This window comes from Tachysurus fulvidraco, chromosome 2 (assembly GCF_022655615.1).
Source record: "Tachysurus fulvidraco isolate hzauxx_2018 chromosome 2, HZAU_PFXX_2.0, whole genome shotgun sequence".
Lineage (NCBI taxonomy): Eukaryota > Metazoa > Chordata > Actinopteri > Siluriformes > Bagridae > Tachysurus > Tachysurus fulvidraco.
The window spans coordinates 38,230,680-38,254,380 of NC_062519.1; the positions used below are offsets into that span (position 1 = coordinate 38,230,680).

At 42.8% G+C, this 23,701-nt stretch overlaps 1 protein-coding gene across 10 annotated transcripts in view; it reads right to left on the reverse strand.

Annotated features, from left to right (window-relative positions):
* Nucleotides 1-23,701, reverse strand: part of neo1a (neogenin 1a) — a 149,921-nt gene that overhangs the window by 47,691 nt on the left and 78,529 nt on the right. For all 10 annotated transcript variants that reach the window (XM_027153099.2, XM_027153090.2, XM_027153093.2 and 7 more), the window contains exons 3-5: nt 20,119-20,394; nt 17,180-17,330; nt 1-5 (exon numbers count right to left, since the gene is read on the reverse strand). The exon at nt 1-5 is cut by the window's left edge and continues 132 nt beyond it. In XM_027153099.2, the coding sequence (XP_027008900.2) occupies nt 1-5; nt 17,180-17,330; nt 20,119-20,394 (432 nt within the window). The remainder of the gene's footprint in view (nt 6-17,179; nt 17,331-20,118; nt 20,395-23,701) is intronic.

Genomic DNA, 23,701 nt, shown 5'->3' on the forward strand with positions numbered 1-23,701 from the left:
TGTCACTGCAAAGAGGAAAGAAGCTGGTCAATACTCCTACTGAAGCTCTTCCATTCAACAAAACAGCAGCAGCAGGAGCTTCCTGGGTACAATAACTGGAGTATCACTTCAGTTATCGTATCAGGTTAAAAGTATCAGGCTAATGCTAATCAATTCCATTAAATCCAGCCACAGAGGATGAATACAGAGGAACCTGGCATGATACTGAACTGAATCTCCTTTCTTTGCAGTTCTTCCTCCCCATCTCTTAGTTCACTGGCTAGTCAGGCTGAGTAGCTGAAACATCACAATGCAAATCAATGGAGTTGATTTATTAAAAAGAAAACCCTTATTTAAATGAGTATCTCCTCAGAGAGAGGGTGCAGCTGGGCACCGTCAGGGTATACGTGGGAGTAAGAAGAAGTGGGTGGGGTCAGAGTATGTGTGGGAGTGAGTGTAAGTGGGTGTGGTCAGAGTATCGGTTGGGGGGAGGGGCAATCCTAGTATCTCCTTAAAGAGAGGGTGAGGGTGGGCGGAAGTGGGCAGGGAAGGGAAGAAGTGAGTGGGGTCTGAGTATCTATGGGAGTGAGTGTAAGTGGGTGTGGTCAACACGCCTCTGGGAGTAAGGGGGAGTGGGTGTGGTCAAGACGTCTATGGGACTGAGGGTGAGTGGGTGTGGTGAACACGTCTGTGGGTGTGATGGTGAGTGGGTGTGGTCAACACGTTTGTAGGAGTGAGAGTGAGTGGGTGTGGTCAACACGTCTGTGGGAGTGAGAGTGAGTGGGTGTGGTCAACACGTCTGTGGGAGTGAGAGTGAGTGGGTGTGGTGAACACGTCTTTGGGAGTGAGGGTGAGTGGGTGTGGTCAACACGTCTGTGGGTGTGATGGTGAGTGGGTGTGGTCAACACGTCTGTGGGAGTGAGAGTGAGTAGGTGTGGTCAACACGTCTGTGGGTGTGATGGTGAGTGGGTGTGGTCAACACGTCTGTGGGAGTGAGAGTGAGTAGGTGTGGTCAACACGTCTGTGGGTGTGATGGTGAGTGGGTGTGGTCAACACATCTGTGGGAGTGAGAGTGAGTGGGTGTGGTCAACACGTCTGTGGGAGTGAGAGTGTGTGGGTGTGGTCAACACGTATGTGGGAGTGAGAGAGAGTGGGTGTGGTCAACACGTCTGTGGGAGTGAGAGTGAGTGGGTGTGGTCAACACATATGTGGGAGTGAGTGGGTGTGGTGAACACGTCTGTGGGAGTGAGAGAGAGTGGGTGTGGTCAACACGTCTGTGGGAGTGAGAGTGAGTGGGTGTGGTCAACACGTCTGTGGGAGTGAGAGTGAGTGGGTGTGGTCAACACGTCTGTGGGAGTGAGAGTGAGTGGGTGTGGTCAACACGTCTGTGGGAGTGAGAGTGAGTGGGTGTGGTCAATACGTATGTGGGAGTGAGAGAGAGTGGGTGTGGTCAACACGTCTGTGGGAGTGAGAGAGAGTGGGTGTGGTCAACACGTCTGTGGAAGTGAGAGTGAGTGGGTGTGGTCAACACGTCTGTGGGAGTGAGAGTGAGTGGGTGTGGTGAACACGTCTGTGGGAGTGAGAGTGAGTGGGTGTGGTCAACACGTCTGTGGGAGTGAGAGTGAGTGGGTGTGGTGAACACGTCTGTGGGAGTGAGAGAGAGTGGGTGTGGTCAACACGTCTGTGGGTGTGAGAGTGAGTAGGTGTGGGTGTGGTCAACACGTCTGTGGGTGTGATGGTGAGTGGGTGTGGTCAACACGTCTGTGGGTGTGATGGTGAGTGGGTGTGGTCAACACGTCTGTGGGTGTGATGGTGAGTGGGTGTGGTCAACACATCTGTGGGTGTGATGGTGAGTGGGTGTGGTCAACACGTCTGTGGGTGTGATGGTGAGTGGGTGTGGTCAACACGTCTGTGGGAGTGATGGTGAGTGGGTGTGGTCAACACGTCTGTGGGTGTGATGGTGAGTGGGTGTGGTCAACACGTCTGTGGGTGTGATGGTGAGTGGGTGTGGTCAACACGTCTGTGGGTGTGATGGTGAGTGGGTGTGGTCAACACGTCTGTGGGTGTGATGGTGAGTGGGTGTGGTCAACACGTCTGTGGGTGTGATGGTGAGTGGGTGTGGTCAACACGTCTGTGGGTGTGATGGTGAGTGGGTGTGGTCAACACGTCTGTGGGTGTGATGGTGAGTGGGTGTGGTCAACACGTCTGTGGGTGTGATGGTGAGTGGGTGTGGTCAACACGTCTGTGGGTGTGATGGTGAGTGGGTGTGGTCAACACGTCTGTGGGTGTGATGGTGAGTGGGTGTGATCAACACGTCTGTGGGTGTGATGGTGAGTGGGTGTGGTCAACACGTCTGTGGGTGTGATGGTGAGTGGGTGTGGTTAACACGTCTGTGGGTGTGATGGTGAGTGGGTGTGGTCAACACGTCTGTGGGTGTGATGGTGAGTGGGTGTGGTCAACACGTCTGTGGGTGTGATGGTGAGTGGGTGTGGTCAACACGTCTGTGGGTGTGATGGTGAGTGGGTGTGGTCAACACGTCTGTGGGTGTGATGGTGAGTGGGTGTGGTCAACACGTCTGTGGGTGTGATGGTGAGTGGGTGTGGTCAACACGTCTGTGGGTGTGATCAACACGTCTGTGGGTGTGATGGTGAGTGGGTGTGGTCAACACGTCTGTGGGTGTGATGGTGAGTGGGTGTGGTCAACACGTCTGTGGGTGTGATGGTGAGTGGGTGTGGTCAACACGTCTGTGGGTGTGATGGTGAGTGGGTGTGGTCAACACGTCTGTGGGTGTGATGGTGAGTGGGTGTGGTCAACACGTCTGTAAAAGGGGAAACCGGTGGGTGCAGTCAAATGTGTCTGTGAGAAGACAAGACAAAACTCACTCCACCTTGGAACTGTTTGTCCAGAGCATGGTGTTGAATTGAACAATACCACAATCTTTAACAAAAAAGCTTTATCAAACTGGAGGCTAAAAATAGATACGCATTATGATCGGGAAAAGAACTAAATCTCTCGCCCTGCAGAAAACCATCAGTTAGTTAGAAACACTGCTAAGGCTTTGGAACACAAGTGATAGATTTTTTTTTGCCTTGTCTATTAACCACGTGTGCATATGTGAAATGGGGGTGGGGTTTGACTCAAGTGACTGAAGAGCATGCTGGGATGGGAAAGTAATCGATAGGCCGAAGGAGAACAGCTGACGAGACAGCCAATATGAGAGACAGGATGAGCGAGAAAGAGTGGCAGCGAGAGACAGTCTGGAGGGGAGAGCCAGGAAGAGATAGACAAAAATAGACAGAGCGACATAAATAGAAAAAAGAGAGAGAGAGAGAGAGAGAGAGAGGCTGGATTCTTACCCTGTTAACATGCGAATGCAGAGACAGCAGTTCCTTTCCTTAACCTGATCTACCAGCTATTGATTGACTCACCGTCTAAGGCCACTAATAGCACTATTCTAGTATGTGCAGAGCTCTTAAACCAGGACCATCTGCTCTGTGCAGGACATGTGAATCCAACGCACACATCAGGGTGCCGATTAAACAGACAGGAACGTACCCCAGAGTACCAGGTACTCATCTTCGATCGACTACCACTAAAGATTATCAACATACTCTGAGGTAACAACTTATAGTTCCTTCACAGGGCAGGATAAGAAACCGGTCACTAAAGAACATCAAAATTGGAGCAGAAGCCTGGAGCTGTACTGCTGCCGTTACATGTCTGGGAGGATATTGGCCGAAGAACAACTCAGACAAAGTGATTGAATAGCAAAACTCTTTTTTACTAAGATTAAAGGAGTATTTATACAGAAGGAAAGAGTCAGTGTTATGTACTGTTAAACAAAAGACCTTAGCAGGAACAAACGTGGTGTTTGACGTGTTTACTGGTGGTTTGGTGAGTTTATTACGAAATGAATATCACGGATGAGGTCATAAACAAATTTTGTGGTATCACAAAGTCAGCCAAGGGCCACCCAGGACAGTCTGTGCCAAAAATATTCAAAATATAATCAATGCCCCTTTTAGGTCCCAATGGGACCTGTGCATGCTTCTAAGGAGCATCAAAGACAGTCTCACTGCCCAGTGGGCCACCCAACAGCCCCAACCTCAAACAACAGTCATCACGCTTAGACTGCCCAAACAGCACCTCATGGTACCATGAGGTAAAATGTCTAGAATAATGACTGTGAAGCGTACTCTGAAATTCTGCCCCGAAGCATAGTAAAGCTTGGCTCTGACATAGCTAGCGCTGCACTATGTTCTTTAGGAAGTGAGCAACTCAAACACTACATCCCCAAGAGAGTCATTGGGCACCTCTGGCACTCTCCCTCAAACCAACTGGAGAGAGTTCAGTGCCACTCATAAAAGACGTCTTTGTCCTTCTGGTTTAGGCCAAACCAAACACACAAGCCATACTGCCAAGCACAAGACCACAGAACATTCCTTTGTATCCTTTGGTCATACTTTTTTAGGCAATGATGTAATTATTTACGGAAAGAAGCAACAGCCTCAGAGTCTCCAAGCATGACGTTTCTTGCAGTCTGTAGTCACAAGATCCAGCACGATGCTCGTGAAAATGATCGACTACACCGGCCCCGCGATTACGACATATTTTGTCTGGTTAATGCAAAATAGAATTGAAATTCAAATTAGAAGTCAGGGTAATGTTCCTCTACCTGCACGTTTAACAGACTTAGTGTTGGCATTTGAAAAGAAGGAACGTGAATCAATTAAAAATGCAATACACAAAGCTTGTCCCCTGACAAAGACCTTTTAATAAGTCGCATATATTCAGTGTCCCTTATCTTCCAATCAGCCACAGTAACAGGCTTAAAGATAACCAAGGGACTGGAGAGCTCTTGCAATAAGATAACACTGATAAATAAAATTCTTCTATAGACAACGAGGACTCCTAAATGTATTATTCTTAGACAAGGTCTATATGCCCTCCGAAACGTTTTCGAGACGGATATAAATCCGATCGCTCAAACCACTTCAGGAGGAGGTCTGGGACGCATTTCAGATGAAACTGGACAGGTGTAAATGAATGTGGTTGTTCAAGCCACATACATCAGCGCTATACTCCTTCCAAACGGAAGTACGTCACTTGCAGGTGATCTTTCACCCAGGTGTCTCGTTGGGGCTTAAAATGCTCTGCTGCGGCCAGCGAAAATGCAGCAAACAGTAAATGCTGTTTTTGTATCATAAACATCCTAACAAGTTTATTCGTCTTCTTTTTGACTGCGTTCTGAAAACCGCACACACCAAAGTGTGTTCCATTTCATTTACCCCGGAAATGAGGTAAAATATATTTGCATTTTGGGCGGGAGTAGAAAGATCGGATCGATATCCGATTCGCCGAGACGCATTTATGTGGCCTAATGTAAATGGAACGGTTTTAACAAATCAGATAGCTATCAGATCAGAGATAACACGTGAAAAAGGCCCTTACATCCACTGGGATTGATCCAACTGGCCCTAGTGGAGACCAGCTGTGATTGCAGCCTTAGAATGCTGAAAAGTCAAAAGCCACTATCAAGTAATGGCTGGTAATTTTCAGCCAGTTAGCTATAAACCATAATCTCTGGGTGTCCAGTTCAATGTTTTATCTTGCAGGACACACAAAATAGTGCTTTAGATGATTCTTCTTAGGAAGAAATTGGAGAGGTGTAGAAAAATCAATATGGAGGGAAGTCCAATGCTAAGAATGAGAATATTTGTTATTGCATCGCTGGCCGAAGGACCCCCGGAAGGCACGGGGTAGATTTGTGCACCACCCTCTATTTGTTTTGTCAAAAATTCTGCTTGCAAACCGATATTTTGATTAGATCATTACGATACAGCCCAAAGCCACAACCTGTGTAATATACAGACATTAGAGATCTACGAGGCAGACAAAAGATGGAGGTAGACCAGCTGCTAAGCACCCGGAGAGAGGCCAGTGAACATCCGGAAGATAAGAAGAATGAAAGGGGTAGATACAGAAAAAGATGGTGGTCCATACACATCTTAAACTTCTACTTGCTTAGTCATGGTCTCCAGATAATGGCCAAAAAGTTGTTGTTTTCTTTTGTTGAAGTTTAGCAATGGACTAACATTTACTGAATTTTCCATGAACAGAAAGCAGCTGCACGTTTATAAGCGTAGACTTGTCCAGTGTTCTAAGCCAACCGTCACTGTTTATCCCTCACAAGTTATCCTTGTCTATATTTATTCCAAGCCTACCATTATCTTCCGCCGTGCGTCAGCCAGTGAGTCACACCGAACCTCATTTTAGCTTGGCTAGGCTGATGGCAAAGGATTCAGGACGTTTGGTGTGATTCCATGGTCATAATAAAAACATGTTTGGGTTGGAAAACAAAAATGTTTCCAGCATACATTGCAGAAGACCGGGGTATGCTGGCTCCACTTTAAGGCACTGCTGTAACACAGAAGCCGTAAATTACCCACGCAAATGGAATGAACCGGGAACAGCAGACGCTCGCTGTTAATCTTGTAATGATACCGACACTGAACAAAAAAGCAGCAGAAATTATAGCCCATTAACATTGATGAGCGGTTCTCCCAACGCCACTCTCACAGTCACTTAGCCCCTCCTTCGTGCAGGACAGCGGCGAGTGTATGGTGATTGACCCCAAATTGGATTTTAAATGGTGTTCCAGAGAACGAGCAGAGAAGAGTGGCAGCTACAAAAAAAGATGGAGTGAAAGACAGGGATTGTAGCCATCAGTATTCTGGTGTCGTGCACGTGCATGTGGTTCAGACAGACGGCTGAAGTCAAACTATCGCCAGGTCTTTTAGATCTTACTGCTATAGGGGTACGGCTATGCTTCATCATCTACAAACACTACCTTGCTTCTGAGCATCCTTGCTGAGCTGGGTCAATACAATAAACACCATGACATTTAAACGTGGGACACAGGCTAGAAATAGGGAAGACGATCCGAGGCACGAGGGATGATTTACATGCAGTGTCAGCCCTGTAACCCATACATTATTCATCTGTTTTATTGAAGGCAGATGATTCTATTCAGGTCCAATCAAATGCTATTCTACCTTGTGGCTGAATCAGTGACTCAGACTTTTAGCAGGCAGGGTCTGTGAAATGCAATACTTCATAATCAAATCTCTTTATTCTTTTACAGCGCTTAAATAAACTGCTAATGGAGGCCACGTTCACATTCAAACCGACAGGAAGATGCAAGGAAGACAACGTGTGCTCCTACTTACCCACGGCATCTGGGGTCATTAAATCTAGCACTTCAAAATGGTTCTTCAGCAATTTTTTTTCTTCTTCTCATGAACAAAAGGAATCCCTTTCGTGCGAGGCTTTGAGTACAATAACTTTGGGAAATGGCCATTCAAAAATAAATAAATAAATAAATAAATAAATAAATAAATAAAATGAAATAGATAGATAGATAGATAGATAGATAGATAGATAGATAGATAGATAGATAGATAGATAGATAGATAGATAGATAGATAGATAAATAAATAAATAAATAAATAAATAAATCCAGAAAAACATTCAAGGTTCTTGCCCTTTCATTGTGGCCCAACATTTTAAAGTTTTTATTTTCCAGATGCTGTGTTTGGTATTCTTACTAAAATTCACCATATAATAAAAACCATGGAATGTTTACAAGCAGGATCTAATTATGCTTTTAAGCTTGAATCCATTTACAGGGGATTTAGTACAATAACAGTACAACATTATTTATTTATTTACTTACTTACTTACTTACTTACTTACTTACTTATTTATTTGATTGCTGCTCATTTTAGTGATTGGGATTCAGACAGAATCTTTAATCTTCAGAAGTTTAACTTATAACTTAACCTATATGTTTAGTGTAGCAATGTATTAATCGTTTTTTTTTTTTACTTAGGTAACAGCACAAGGTCTAAGGAGGTTTATGGGCATAGAGAGTTTTGGTAAACTTGATGTCGCCCTCACACTCGCATTCGTTACTCCGGATTGTTGATAGACTACAGTATTGTGCACATACGTAAGATCCTTTCAACACATATAGCGTCGCATGACTATAGTATACAGCTGTGGATTACGAGTAATGACTCGTATTCTGGTGTCACCCGGAACGGGATGCGAACTCTTGTCAGGTTTCTCTTGAGATTTCTTCCTCTTGACATCTCAGGGAGTTTTTCCTTGCCGACGTCACTTTCGTCCTTCTCGTTTAAATCTAAATATTTGAATAACTGTATTGTTAAAATCACTAGATAAATAAAACTAAATTCAATTGAAGTGCATAGTACCCAAATGTTCAGACTTAGCACACGTGAGTGACAAGTTGCAGGTAAAAAAAATAAGGACGGCAATCGAAGACTGAATGCTACTCAAATATGCCTCCGTTCTGTCTCGGTAGAAAGGATAAGCACTTGACGACACGATTTCCTGATCCCTTAACAGTCTGTCTGAAGTGGCAGAGTCACACTTTAGACGGAAGGTAATTTTCAGATCCGCTCGCTCACCTTGGAGCCGACGTGGAGGCATACACTTTCATCCTTCTCCCCTATACTTTCATCTGCCTCTCCAGTCTCTCTGAATCCGCCTCCCCCGTTTAGCACATCTAATACCCGTAACACATTCGATCACACTTTCGTTTCCAAAGATGCGGAGGCGGACGTCAGCGCGAGCTGTAACAATCACTCGCTGTCATCAGTGTAAAGCAGAAACAGAATGTCAACAGAAATCTTCAAAATCAGTATGCTGTTTATTAAAATACGGCATACAACCCTTTTATCTCTGCCAGTGCATTGTGAATGATGGAGATGGTGAGATCCACATTTACATTCGTATAAGAAAGTCCCATGCAGCATACATTTTGTCCAACGTTTTGTAGGAGTGTACAGAATACGAATGCAGATGAGGCTAACGGAGATTTATTTTTCATTCTAAGTATGCAGATATCCTAATTTGTTGTACACAGAGTTGACAAATCTTTTGGCTAACTCTCAAAAACGTTCCGTTCCCCCGATTCTGTTCTCCCCAATTTGGCCATTTGCCAATTCCCACCACCTAGCTAGATTTAGCTTATCATAGGACGGCTGTTAACCAGAAGGCTGGAGGTCAACACGAGTTTCCTCTCAGAACTTCTGCTCATGAGATGAGGCTGACTCTGAGAATCCTGAGACATCTACAGATCTACCAGCTCCAGTTGGACTCTATGATACCAAGAGGAGATCTGAACTCCATGTGACATTGACACCAATTCAACACTTGTTTGACTGTATATTTGTAATCACACCCTCCAGTGTCACCCATATGAGGATGGGTTCCCCTTTGAGTCTGGTTCCTCTCAAGGTTTCTTCCTTCCAATTTAATGAGTTTTTCCTTGCCACTGCTGCCTGAGTCACCTCAGACTTGATCACTGGGGATAAATACATATACATACATACATACATACATACATACATACATACATACACACTGAACTATATACTGTATATCTTGAATTTTTACTATATTAATTCTCTATATTTCTCTTTATGTTTACCTTCTGTTCTATGTTTATGTTCTGTAAAGCTGCTTAAAGACAAAGCCCATTGTAAAAAGCGCTATACAAATAAACTTGAATTGAATTGAATGTGCAGAGTAACATGGTGGTGAATGTTGTAACGTATTGATTGAGGCGTTGGACCACTGATCGGAAGGGCGCGAGTTCGTTTCCCAGATCCACCAAGCTGGACCCTTGAGCAAATCCCTTAACCCCTAATTGCTCAGTTGTATAAAAAATAGATAAAATAAGGGCGTCTGTCAAATTCCATAAATGTACATATAACATTTGGAGGATGTCGCTATCTGCCCTCTTCCACATACATGAACTTGTAAGTGCCTGCCATCGGTTAGCATTGATGTGATTAAGGGGGCTTCTTAAAATCATGGCAACGATTGGCAACCATGTCGTTAGGATTTGAGCTGTAAAACAAAATATTTGAATACGTATAATAGTATTATTACAAGATTGAGCATGCTAAATGCAACGCAACAAAAACTACATGGATATATTGTGCAGATAATTTAGCTGCGATTTCAGGGGACATCAGACAACATGGCCACATTTTCTTGCTTTAATATGCCTTACCCTATTTAGACAGAAATGACAAAATCCTGACCTGAGGTGACCACGTCATACAAACTACATTACTGTGGCTAACTCGAGGGGTTCATAAAAATGTCTAGCTCCGTGATAGGGCAGGTGACATTATCATTGATATTAAACAAACAAATATTTCCTTTTTAAATTTCCCTTTTCATTCATCCATATATTTTTTTTCGATCGATCTTATACTACCGAAAATTGAAATCCACTCATCTTTTATTATTCTAAAAGAAGATACTTGACATTAGTGTTAAGCAGACTATTGTAGAATGGTACAAACAAAATGAACACAGTAGAAGCTGGATTTCACCACGAAGGTGGTGAAAATCATTTTGAATAAATAAAATAATAAATAAAAAGCAGAATTTCTTAAGAAACAAAGTCTGTCCTTCTTGTTGGACAGCATAGGGAGACTTCTTATTATGGACGAATCTGAATCGGTGCATGTGTCCAAGTGGGTAAAATATTGATCTTGTTGGGGAAAACCAAGTAGTAGCCAGGAATTCTGGTCCAGATTGTTCGGACATTTTTGTAAAATAAATAAAACACAGTAATACTGAACATGATGATAATTGGTTCTGTAGTTATGGTTATATAAAAATAAACATGAGTGTAAGTGGAATTAATCAAAAGACAACCGATGAGTGCATCCGGTCACAATCTTCCTGAACCTCACCAATTACCCCAAGTCATTCGCATGTACTCCAAATCATACCTCCACGTATCTATAATATAATCATAACACATAGACGAGGGAGTCTTCTGTTGATTTTTTCCCTTAATCAACAATGTAAAGCCACAGGCATGTCTGCTAGTGACATTAACTCCAGTGTCTCCTGTTCTGCAAGAACTTTTGGTAATTAATGAATAAGCTGGTAGATGCGTACACCCTGGGGATAGTGAGAATCCCGGCAACTATAATTATATGTAACAGCATTATACACAACACACTTAATAGCAGGTTATTATTTATCCCTCAAACTGTCAGTCAAACCTCGGAAACGGAGACGTTGCCGTATCGTTTAATAACACGGAGACTTTATTCGTCACGAAGTTTCAAAAAACCGAGTGGAGACTGGATCCGTGCAGCTATCGGCAAGTTTCATTTGACGCGTTTGAATTCCACACTCGGACACTTTAATGCAAATTTGTATCTAAGGTTCACCAGAATAGAATGGAGGAGCTAAAGAATACCTAACTGAATAAAATGATGGGTTTATTTTTAGTATTATGAGAAAAAGAGAGAAAAAAAAAACAAGCTTATCCAAAAAAAAAAAAAAAAAAGATACCTGTTATTTACTACTAGCTCTAATGTTCATGGTCTTTTTTTATTTATTTATTTATTTATTTATTTATTTTTAAACTTAAAGGTGGGGTGTACGTTGTTTGAGAAATGCTTCAGAACCGACAAACAAAACAAACGTGTAGCCAATGAGAAGAAAGGGGCGTGTCTTATCAATATGCGGTGGAGAGAGTGTCCAGTGCGCATGTCTGACATTAGCCGGAAGCGACTGAAACATTGACCTGGCGGATAAAAACGAAAAGCGAAAAAAGGCTTACGATAAGGCAGGAAGCAAGACCCATGTTAATATAGGATCAGCTTTCCAGCGATGGAGAGAACTGAACGACTTCTGCACGAAATGGTGTTAAAACCTTCATGGTACAACACACAGTACTACAAAAAACACATTTGTATTACCATAGTATTACTCATTGAGTTCATTTATTGATAAAAATATCCCCTCAGCCAGCTGCCCCAACAGGTTCCGCCATAATAGTTGCCTGGGTTACGTACAGTATGCATGTGTGGGGCGGAGCTATCAAAAGAGGGGTGACACCCATTTGGGTAAGGGCCGTGTTTGTTTTGGTGATTTTGAATGTCAACATTGGCTTTCAAACAACGTATACCCCACCTTTAATGCTTGCTCATTAGCTGGCTTTTACATTCGTATTACACTTTGTTCAGCAAAAATGTTTGTGTCTCAGTCTCCCACTGAGCTCAGGAAGAGCAGAGAAATAATCCAGGTGATGTTTTCCCAGTCTTCAGCCATCTAGCTTCAGCCAGCAGTTTGCTACTGTAATTACATTTAGTTTAAACATTATTTGTGCTTTGATACGTGGTACATGTTGGTGCTCTGGGCAGTTTTCATAGCACTGGGCCGGCGTGCTTATGAATTCTTCAAAAGAAAGATAAAGATGTTAACTTTCTCAGGATTAAGAAGAGAGTGAGAGAGTGATTATAGTCCCTGTCGATACTTGGCTCGTCTTCACATACATTTATTTCAGCTGCATCTCGCTGCTCTTCGGTGGCAGAGACCTGACCCTTTATTATATCTGCCAAATGCTTTTTAAATTGCTGTTGGAGGAGGATCAGATCTTATTAACGCACATTTTAGAAGTTGTATAAATCGGCCTGTAGATTTAAATCTCGACAGAAGGAGCAGGGTTTATGTTTTGAGTATGGCATATTGTCTGGCAATCTGTAAATCTGCATAAAGTGGACATTTTGTGCATAGAGTTAGATGGTGATTATGTTTAGAACTGTGTATCACAGTGAAATACCGTTTATGGAGTTTATGAGGATATATCGTTTGTAGTCGTGACATTTACGTTTACGCCGTTTGGCAGACGTCCCTTATCGAGAGCGACGTGCTTTATGCAGCTGTCAGTGAATACATTAACACTGATTCACTAGGCCACAGACTTAGGATACATCAACCTCAAACTCTGTTCAGGGTATTTTTCAGGAGGAAATAGGTCTTCACCCGTCGTTTGAAGATACCCGGTGATTCAGCTGTTCTGACATCTAGGGGAAGTTCATTCGGTGCCAGAATATTAAAGAGTCTTGATGTATTCCTACCTCTTACCCTGAGAGATGGTGGGAGCAGTCGAGCAGTGCGGGTAGTGAGCGAGGTGCAGTGCGAGGAGTGATGACAAAATTCTGTTTATGGAGTCATGCTGATATCTTGGTTGTGTAGATAAAGTGGTGATTAATGCAATTCGGTTTATTTGTATAGCGCTTTTAACAATTCCCATTGTCTCAGAGTAGCTTTACAGAAGTATGGAAACAGGAGAGAGAGAAAAAAAGAAATAAATATATAAGAAGAAGAAGAAAAATAAGGATATATATATATATATGAATACATATAATTAAAGATTAAAATTAATTTCAAAAATATTATTTTAAAATGTATGATACTGTGTATCTGCGAGCCGGAGGCGACGGCGACAAAGAGAAACTCCCTGAGAAGATATGAGGAAGAAACCTTGAGAGAAACCAGACTCAGAAGGGAACCTCATCCTCATTTGCGTGACACTGGACAGGAAATGATGTAAATGTAAATAATGTCGTTTCTACAACAGTTTATAATAGTGCAACCGAGAAGAACTAATGGGTCATCGCAAACCGATCACACACTGATCAGCCATAACATTAAAACCATCTGCCTAATATTGTGGAGTTCCCCGTTGTGCCGCCAAAACAGCTCCATAGAACCTCTGACGGTGAGCTGTAGTATCTGGCACGAATGCCAATTTTCCACCGAGGCAGTTTGAGTGCTGGTTCGGAGCCAGAGTCTAATTTAGAACCAGTTCTTTCTTTTTTGACAGCCAAAGCACCGGCTCTGAACCAGGAAAAGTGGTTCTAAAGTAGCACCAAAATGTTGCTGATCTAGACTTAAGAACCGCTTACACCAGGGGCTGTGGGTGGGGCTACTGTTAGCACCTGTGATAATGTACCTTAAGTATACTAATGTTTAATACACTTTTACTTTACCGCAATATGATACATTATCAGCACACATGATAGTAGTTAGCTACATGCTAAGGCTAACTTTTCTGTGTTAAATGTTATGTACTTTCTCGATTGCAACCTCCGTTTATACTGTACAAATTACATGGCGCTGCACGTACATGTTGGATTCGCCGTGTTGGGACCCCATTCACTAAATTCCAGGGGTTCCGTTACCACGACATAAAGTGGGCGTGTTTCGGGAGGTATTGGAAAAACGCCCTCTTTCAAAAAAAAAAAAAAAAGAGCATACTACGAAGGACAAAACAGTCATACAGGTAGATTTGTTTTAGAAAACAAATAAACAACCAAAAACTACGGTTATGGTTAGGGTTAGGGATAGGGTTAGATTGTCAAATAGGCCACACCTACCCGATGACGCAATATCTGTTACGCTGTTCTGAAATCCCTGGAAATAAGTGCCAGCCGTGTTTGGATGCCAATGTAGGTTCACAAAGCCATGAGCATTAACAGTAAAGTAACATCCGCCATTGTTGTTGTTGTGTTTGTCCCTGCAGCGCTAAAGTTGCTTTGTAATGTGACACGTATACAGTGACATCACACTCGGCGCTGTGATGGCTCTCTAACCGATGGAAAGGCAAACTGGTTCTTAGAAGGATCGCCAGTGGAACCAACTTTGAACCAGCACCAGCGCTAGTTCTGAACCAGCACCCTGTCATGACGCGGGGCAGGAAGCGGACCCAGACGCAGGATAGCAAAACAATACATGACACAGACTGAAGACAAGACAGGACAACAGTAGATTCCGCGCTGCACAAGGCAACGCGGCACAATTAAATATACAAGACAATCATGACACAATGAGGAGCAGGTGTGGTGACAGGAAGGAGCAGACGAAGGCGGGGCAGACACGTGACGAGAAACGTAAACAAAACTGCACGTGGCCAGAGTTCGAGCTGAATCATGACACACCCGGTTCTTTCTGGTGGAAAAGGGGCATAAGAGGGTAGCAGCAGACCCTTTAAGTACTCTAAGTTATGGATTGGATATGTTTGCCCAGTACATCCCACAGGTGTTTTATCTCATTGAGATCTGAAGAATTTGGAGGCAAATCAACACCTCTCTCATGTTCTTAACGCTATTTCTCAACCATTTTTGAAGTGGCATTATCCTAAGACGCATTATCGTGCAGAAAGGGACCGCTGCTCTTAGGCCACGTTCACACTGCAAGTCTTAATGCTCAATTCGAATATTTTGCTCAGATCTGATTTTTTTTGTTTGGCTGTTCACATTACCTTTTAAAATGTGGCCTATATCAGATACCAGTGTGAACTGTTTGCCGTTTCGAACTGACCCGCATGTGCAAACGAACGATAACAATGATGTCACATGCAGCACGCCGTTGCTCTAAAAAGTTGGCGAGGTTATGGAGGAAGTAAGCGTTTTCGCTTTTCTTTTAAAATGTTTGTGTAATGGCAGCCGTAACATTAGTAGTTTTGCCTGAATCGAAGTATCTCCCCATATACTAATTAGGTCTAACACCTCACTCTCCCTCCACTGACTTGCTCCATCACTGTTCTCCATTTTGTAGGCGTAGTCACGTTTGGGTGCGTACTCGCCGGCGCATAATTGTGACGAATGTCGATGTAGATTGACGTAAAAGTCGCATCAAATCCGCCTTGGTTGTTCACACTGCGGCCACATTGGGAAAAAAAAATCAGATTTGGGTCTGATTCAGGACCACATATGGAAGTGGACTGAATCTGGGCCAGATTTGAGTGTTCACACTACTCCTGAAGAAATCTGAACTGGTCACTTGACCCCAAAAAAATCAGATATGGGCCACTTTTACCTGCAGTGTGAACGTGGCCTTAGATAATACTGTAACCATGAAGAGGTTCTTGGTCTGCAGCAACGTTTAGGTAGGTGGTACATGTCAACATCCATTATACCTTTCGGCCATTGTTTAAATACATCGAGACTTGATTCATCATAAAGATACAATACAGGAATATTCCAAGTGGAGTCTGGATATTCTAACAATATTCTTCTTATAAAGTAATGTTCTTGTTTACATAGTTACGACATTTTCTTTAGGTAATTATGGCACTATTCTGTTTGCCAGCTAATGATAACATATCGTTTGGGTTTATACAAAATATTTCTGTAAGATAATTTCCAAAATTTTTAGTGTTGAAATTGTGCAAAAACGTTGTGGGAAAAAAAGCTCTGAGATCCAATATCCATTATCCATAATATCACTTGCTCACTCTTTCGCTTGCTGCTTGAATCCTAAAGGTACTTATTTTTTTGTCACCCGAAATGAACTGCCATCACATGCAACACGATACCCCTCCTGTGTGATACCACTTAAATCAAGCAGTGTTTGTCGATGGCTGAGAATTATACGCTTCCATAACGCACGCTGTTATTACACAGATACGTCACCTGCAAACGCATGCCCGTATTTCTGCTACCGTTTTATACGGAGACTGAAAATATTTAATACCTCTGTGGATTCTGTGGATCATATTTCTGATATTTTTAAATGCCGCTTAAATTTCTTTTTGATCTGTTTTTTTTTTTAAACTACTTAAAGACCTGTGAATGTCCTGTGCTAACGAAAGTGTGAGTGTGTGTGTGTGTGTGTGTGTGCTATTCAGAATGTGAGACACACACACACGCGCACACACACGCACACACATGCACACACATACGTACATATACTGTATATACACACATACCTGTACACACACACAAACACACACATATATATATGTATAGAGAGAGAGAGAGAGAGAGAGAGAGAGAGAGAGAGAGATGTATTGTATGCCCACCCAAAGATAGAGAAAAAAAACAAGTGTGTGTGTGTGTGTGTGTGTGTGTATGTGTGTGTGTGTGTGTGTGTGTGTGTGTGTGTGTGTGTGTGTGCGCGCGTGTGTGTGCGTGTGTGTGTGCGTGTGTGTCTCTCACATTCTGAATAGCACTAACACCTCTCAGAGCAGGCGCCATCCCTCTAATTATTTACTCTAGCAGCTGGGACAGGCTGCAGCGTCGTGCCAAATCAACATCAGCCAGAAACACACACACACACACACACACACACACACACACACACACACACACACACACACACACACACACACACACGCACAAAATCCTCAAACATGTGCTACCGAAGGTGCTCGTGTAGAACATGTCTGACGGTGAGAAATCGACGCTTTATCGTTAGCGGTTGTCGCTTATATAGAAGAGATGAAAGATATTCTGCACGTCATCGTTTCCCACACCATTCTGTACACAAGTGAACACGTCCTCGGGCCTACCTGTCGTCGATGACTCGATCATCTCGCATCCAGCGAACCGAGGCTGCAGGGAATCCGCTCACCACGCAGGGGAACAGCACGCTGTCTCCCACCACCCTGGACACCGAGCCCGGCTGCAGGAGGAACTCCAGCCTGCGCACCTCCGACGTTTCTGAGTCAGACAGAAAATCAGAGCAGAACGGGTTCAAGTTTTTGAAGGTTTATACAGTATATTGGCCTCTTCGACATATTCAGAGAAAACCACACGCTGGAAATGCACTCTGACCTCTATGTCCTTTATGACCTTTCTACCATTTTCACTGTTTTAACAAACAATGATTACATTTTTCTTTCCGATTATATTTTCTGATGATATTCTTTGATATATATATATATATAATTGATAGATTTATTTAGGATAACATGTTAGAAGAAATGCATTAATATAATTAATTTATTGTCATTTCACCATCTATAGCTGATGCGGCAGACGGTGAAATGAAACCACGTTCGTTTGGGGATGCTTTAAATTAGCTGGGCCCTTGGGCAAGGCTCTCGACCCTCCCTGCTCCAGGGGCACTGTATCATCGCTGCCCCTGCAGTCTGACCCCAACTTCCTCAGTTGGGGTATGTAAAGAAAATAATTCCACTATGCTGTAATGTACATGTGGCAATAATAAAGGCTTCTATGCCCTGTTCCATCCATCCATCCATCCATCCGTCATCCTACTTGACAAGGAAAGTGTGTCCATCCAGCCATGCACACATTCATCCAGCCATCCATCCATCCCTCCAATCATCCATCCTACTTGACAAATTAAGTCGGTCTCTGTCCATCCAGCCATCCATGATCATCCTACTTAACTAAGAAAGTCTCTGTCTGTCCATTCATCCATGCATCCATTTATCCATCCAACCACCCAGCCATCCATCCATCCATCCCTCCAATCATCCATCATCCATCCTACTTGACAAATTAAGCCGGTCTTTGTCCATCCAGCCATCCATAATCATCCTAATTAACTAAGAAAGTCTCTGTCTGCCTGTCCATCCATCCATCCAACCATCCATCCATCCATCTATCCATCCCGGTCGTCTGACTTGACCAAAGAGAAGACCAGAAAATGTCGGTCTCTGATGATTATATGAAGGTTCCTGTGCCTTTTAATGCAGCACCTAAATTTAGTTCACATGTTTTCCATCAATAAAATTCTTGGCCGAAGACCCATTAGTTTAGACCTGGAATCTCGGACATGTAAAAATAATCTGGGACAAAATGTACACAGTAATTCTTTGCCAGCCTTGGAACAGCCTTTGCATGATGACATCTTCCACAATATGTAGTTAGATTAGTAATTTTATTGGTCCTATTTCAAGCACAAATAAAGTTTAGAGCTTCACTGTTGGTTAAATGAAAGAGGAAGGCTACAGCTCAGGTCCAGAACAAGAAACGACAGAAATGTCATTAACGGCGGTTCGCCAGAATTCAGCTACATCTTAAATTCTAAATCTTCTTCTTCTATACTACATCACCAAACACGACACTTTAACGGGAAGAGTCCAGCGTGTTCGTTCGACAACAACATTTTCAAAGTGGGAGGAGAAAGTGGGAGGACACAGTGGGAGGAGCTAAGACTTCATACACTCTGGTCTTGACAGATGAAGTGGAGTCCTGAGTGACTAAAGTCTCTTGACCTCTGAAAGAAAAGGCCCTGCTTGACCTCCTGTCCTTTGGAAACCTTTATGTTTGAGGTCTTCGACGGGGACATTAGTCTTTGTCTTCTTTTTTTTTTAAACCGACTGCCAAGAGTTTGTTTAACTTTGTGGAAAGGAAAGAATCCAGTTATCGCAGGTTCCACCGCTGAATCATGCTGCGATGCGCGTTCGAGCTCTTGCTACATACATTCTGAGATAACGGCTCTGGGTGACAGGATTTTTTTAGCCTGATTTATGTCCTCTAATATCTTCCTCAGCTCTCAGAGCCTCTGTAAATAAAGCTGCATGCTGAAGATCTGCCACCAAGGAATTCAGCCCTTCTTTTGGTCTAGGATGAATTACACTGCTCTCATTGATAACCCCGTAGAGAGCTCTCTCCCTGCAGGAAGCCAAACCCTAATCTCTCTCTTTTTCTCTTCTTTTCATTAATAGCTTGTTTTTTTTTTTTCCTTCTGGGAAAGTCAAACAGAGCAAACTCGTGATTTGTTTTGTGCTTTTCTCCGAAGAAGAGCATCCAGAAGAGACGGTATTCGGGTTACGGTGCGTCCGTGCTTTAGCGTAATCTAGACATCATTTTGTTTCAAAAAGACCAGTCCTTCATTTATTCCTTCATTCCTTTGTTCATTCATTCCTTCCTTCATTCATCTTCTGCTTTCTCCTGGACAGAGCTGTGGTGGAGCTGATGTCTACCTCGGGAACAATAAGGCGGTTAGACGACCTAGATGGACTGCAGGTCAACACACACACACACAGACACAGACACACACACACACACACGTTCACACAGACTCGTACACTATCACACAGGTACCTACTCACTCATACACACACACACACACACACCCTTACACACACACAGATGGGAAGAAACAAGAGAACTTGGTGGAAACACAGATGGATACATGTTGAGTGTGTGTCAAATCCCACAAAGACATGACAGCTTGTTTTTCCTGCACTGGAGCTGTGAAGTGTCAACACTGCCTTCTACCACAGCGAGAGTCATGAAAAATGTGACGGGGATCTTTATAACGTGTTCATTTATTTCTAAAGTTCCTGGTGTATTTTTCAATAATGTACTTATTTAAAGACAGGGCTGTACTGGGGAGCTGCTTAGCTGGTTGCTAAAGCTAACAAACCTCCCCGTTCTGATTGAACCCACAGCCAATGAAGAAGCGTTACATATTCTCTAACATAACCATGTATTATATTTAACATTGTGATTGACTCCTGATTGACCTCCTTACCAGGCAGGATCTGGAGCTCAGCCTCATCACTGGTCTTGGTTGGTCCTGCATTTTCCAGCACACAGCGGTAAAGCCCTGCGTCCACCTCCGTGGCGTTGCTGATGACCAGAGCACCGCTGGGTAACATATACACTCTCTGGTCCAACAGCACCGGCTGCTTATCACGCTCCCAGCGAATAAAGCTCACCAAGTCGGCGTTGACCTCGCAGCTGAGCACCTGGTTGTCCCCGAAATGCACCGACGTCGTCTCAGGCTGTCCAGAGAATCGAGGTGTACCTACAAAAAGAACAAAGAACTTTACAGATTTGAGAGAAATGAAGCAATCGCTGCTGAATACCGACAAAAAAAAACAACAAGTTGTCATGTACCGATACACCGCTATAAGACCAGACCCAAAATATTAGTTAATGCGACCGTGACCGTTCGGACTTATCGCTCTTTCACGACCGAGTAATTATCTTCCCGACCGCGTATAGAAGCCGACTTAATTCCGATCGGCAAACACGACACCTTCAATTAGAGATGAAAGTGTATGGATCCTATGTATGTCGATCCAATGGATTTTATAACAATGTGACTACGGCTGGGGGATTTAATTGTTACGGCTTTAGCGCAGGAGAAGGAGGAGGACGGCTCGAAGAAACGTATTCGATGTGCCGATAAACGGCTTCCTGATTTATGTGTAGTCAATTCCAGCATTCCGGAAAAAAAAAAGAAAAGAAAAAAAGCCTGGATAAACCACAACCCAACAAAGGGAGAAACTAAACCGACAAAAAAAAAAAACAATGATTCTCGTGAGAAGGTCTTGAGTGGCTCAAAAAAATTCCAAAGAACATTCAAAAATAAATAAATGTCAACGTATTGCTGAAAAAGTCCAGAAAATCTTGGGGACAAAAAAAAAACTAAGTACAAATAACATTAAACAAACAAAGAAATAAAGTAAATAACTTAATTTGAATTTAAACAACATATTTAGTTTTATAATACGTTTAATTTGCAGGTGTTTCTATGCAGATGTGGACAAAGCATCTTCATTTAGCTGACTAAATTGGTTAAAAAGAAGTAAATAAATGAATAAATGAATGAATAAATAAATAAATAAATAAACAAAACAAATAAATAAATAATCTGAATTAATACTGTAGCTGAGCGACTCAGGTTCATTAAATGTTTTAGTCAATTTTATACTAAATTCAAAACGTATGTGTCTCACACACACCGACACCCAGTTTGTGTGTAGTGAAAGTTTTTACAACTCTGTCATTCTAATAAAAAGTAGAATTGAAAAATATAAAAACAACAACAAAAAATGTGGCCCTATTTTGTGCGGGAAAGAAATGCTCAAAATATTGCTCGATGTGCACAATAATCGATAAAAAGTATAAAAAAACAAAAAAAATCTTTCAATGATCGGAAATATGAGACTTAAACTATAAAACTATGAAACTATACTTTAATAAAAACAAAAAATATATATATTATTGTTATTATTATTATTATTATTATTATTATTATTATTATTATTATTATATGCCACCCTTGTTTGGAAGTTATTACACAACTCTGTAATAAAAACTTCTGCTTATCCTCTGATGTATGGAAAGTTGTTCATGACACTGAAGGCAAAAGATTTTCATGTAAGTTGAAAATGCGGTCATGAAAAGCATTAAGTTACACAGTGACTGTCTCACACTGGGCCTCGAAATAGAGACTAGCTATAGAATTTTACAGAAAGCCTTTAAAATAAAGCCTGAAAGCTGATCTCTCTCTCTCACTCTCTCTCTCTCTCTCTCTCTCTCTCTCTCTCTCTCGCACTCTCTCTCTCTCTCTGACTGTGAACAGAGCCGAGTCCGCAGTCTGGCTTGACATAGTTCTATGCAAAACCACTTTTCCTGCACGTTTCCTGCATGTTTTTTCCTTGTTGTTGTTGTTTTCCCGTACTGTGCTGCGGAGATCGTTAGCTCAGATTCGTCAAGGTGCTGCGTGAAAGCCGAATTCATCATTCTCCATTAATCCAGCGACAGGAGGAGTGCCGAGCCCCGCGGCTAATGCGACTGCCTCTACTTAATCGCCATTCGCAATCCATTGACAAGATGGCTGTTTATTATGCATACGATGGGAGCAGATATGTGCATATTTCTCATTATGTATGTCCTTTCATGGCCGATCAAGCCTTCTATATTCTAAGCACACCGAGAGAACAATCACGTCACCTGGTTTCCATGAACCGAGAACGTGAACTTTATGAATTCCACTCCGGCTTTTACAGAACTATAGAAATGTAATTCAAAGGCAAAAAGCATCCTTAATGTACTAGTTCTGCTTCTCGCTATGGACGACTTGGTTTGTTGGAAGGAAAAGGAAGAACTTCCAGACATGGCAGCTTGTTGCGCTTCGTTATAGCGCGCGAGCGTCGACTTTCGGCGTCAGGAGGAACACTGAGCCTGCTGTTATTTCGATCCGCTGTCCGAGTGTTTCCTACTGGACGGTCCAAGAGAAACATTTACGCAATTATTCCTAACAGCGGTTTGGACGCAATGTGGAAATGAAGCCTATACCCAGAGATGGACCTCACACACACACACACACACACACACACACACACACACACACACACACACACACACACACAGCCTGCAAGTCCATGGAACGTAAAAGTCCACTTCTTATAAACTAATGTTCACAACCACACAAGACATCACGCTTGGTCAGTTGACCCCAACACGGTGCAGGTTTCATGCGCCAGAGATGGGGGACTCGAATCATATGACTTGACTCGAGTCAAACTTAAGTCGCATATTTGAGACTTGAGAATTGCTTGAAAGATATTTTTAAAAAAAAGACTTAACTTGACTTTGACATTCATGACTTGAGACTTACTTGTGACTTGCACATGTGTGACTTACTTCCACCTCTGTCACACACACACACACACACACACACACACACACACACACACACACACACACACACACACACATTCCCCACTTTCCACTCGGAGGAAGTTGTGTGTGCGCATTGACAAAACGATCAGAGATTATTGGCTGGGCACTTGAGTGATTTCAGTGCAGCAGACTGCATTAGAGGCAGTTCCCATCGTTGTTTACCAGCAGGACTCCGCTGAGAGAGGCGATTCTGCCTCGTCCAATACGCATTATTGAAGGAGACTACTCATGAAATAGACGCCACATGCACAGTAGAATAGCAAGGACTGGAAGGAGAGAAGGCGGCGGCTTCGAGTCAAGCCTAGATGAATGTTTCACAAAATCCAGATGTCGTGCACTTTACCGCCAGTCTAATGCCGATACGTGTCGACTTTTTTTTGTAAGATCTGCAGGAGCAAATAAAAATGCATGACTTCGTTCTGGAGCCACTTAAGATTCCAGGTTACTTGAATAAACCTTGACTCACAAAATAGCCCCTAGCAAAACAAATTGCTTACAATCACTACGACTATTTGCCCATCAGTGATTCAGTGCAGTTCCTGCAGTTTGGGATTTGACTACAACTCTGCTGGATCGATGCAGTTCATAAAGGATGTGGCTTAGAAATTGGCAGCATTATTGTATCCATGTACCACACT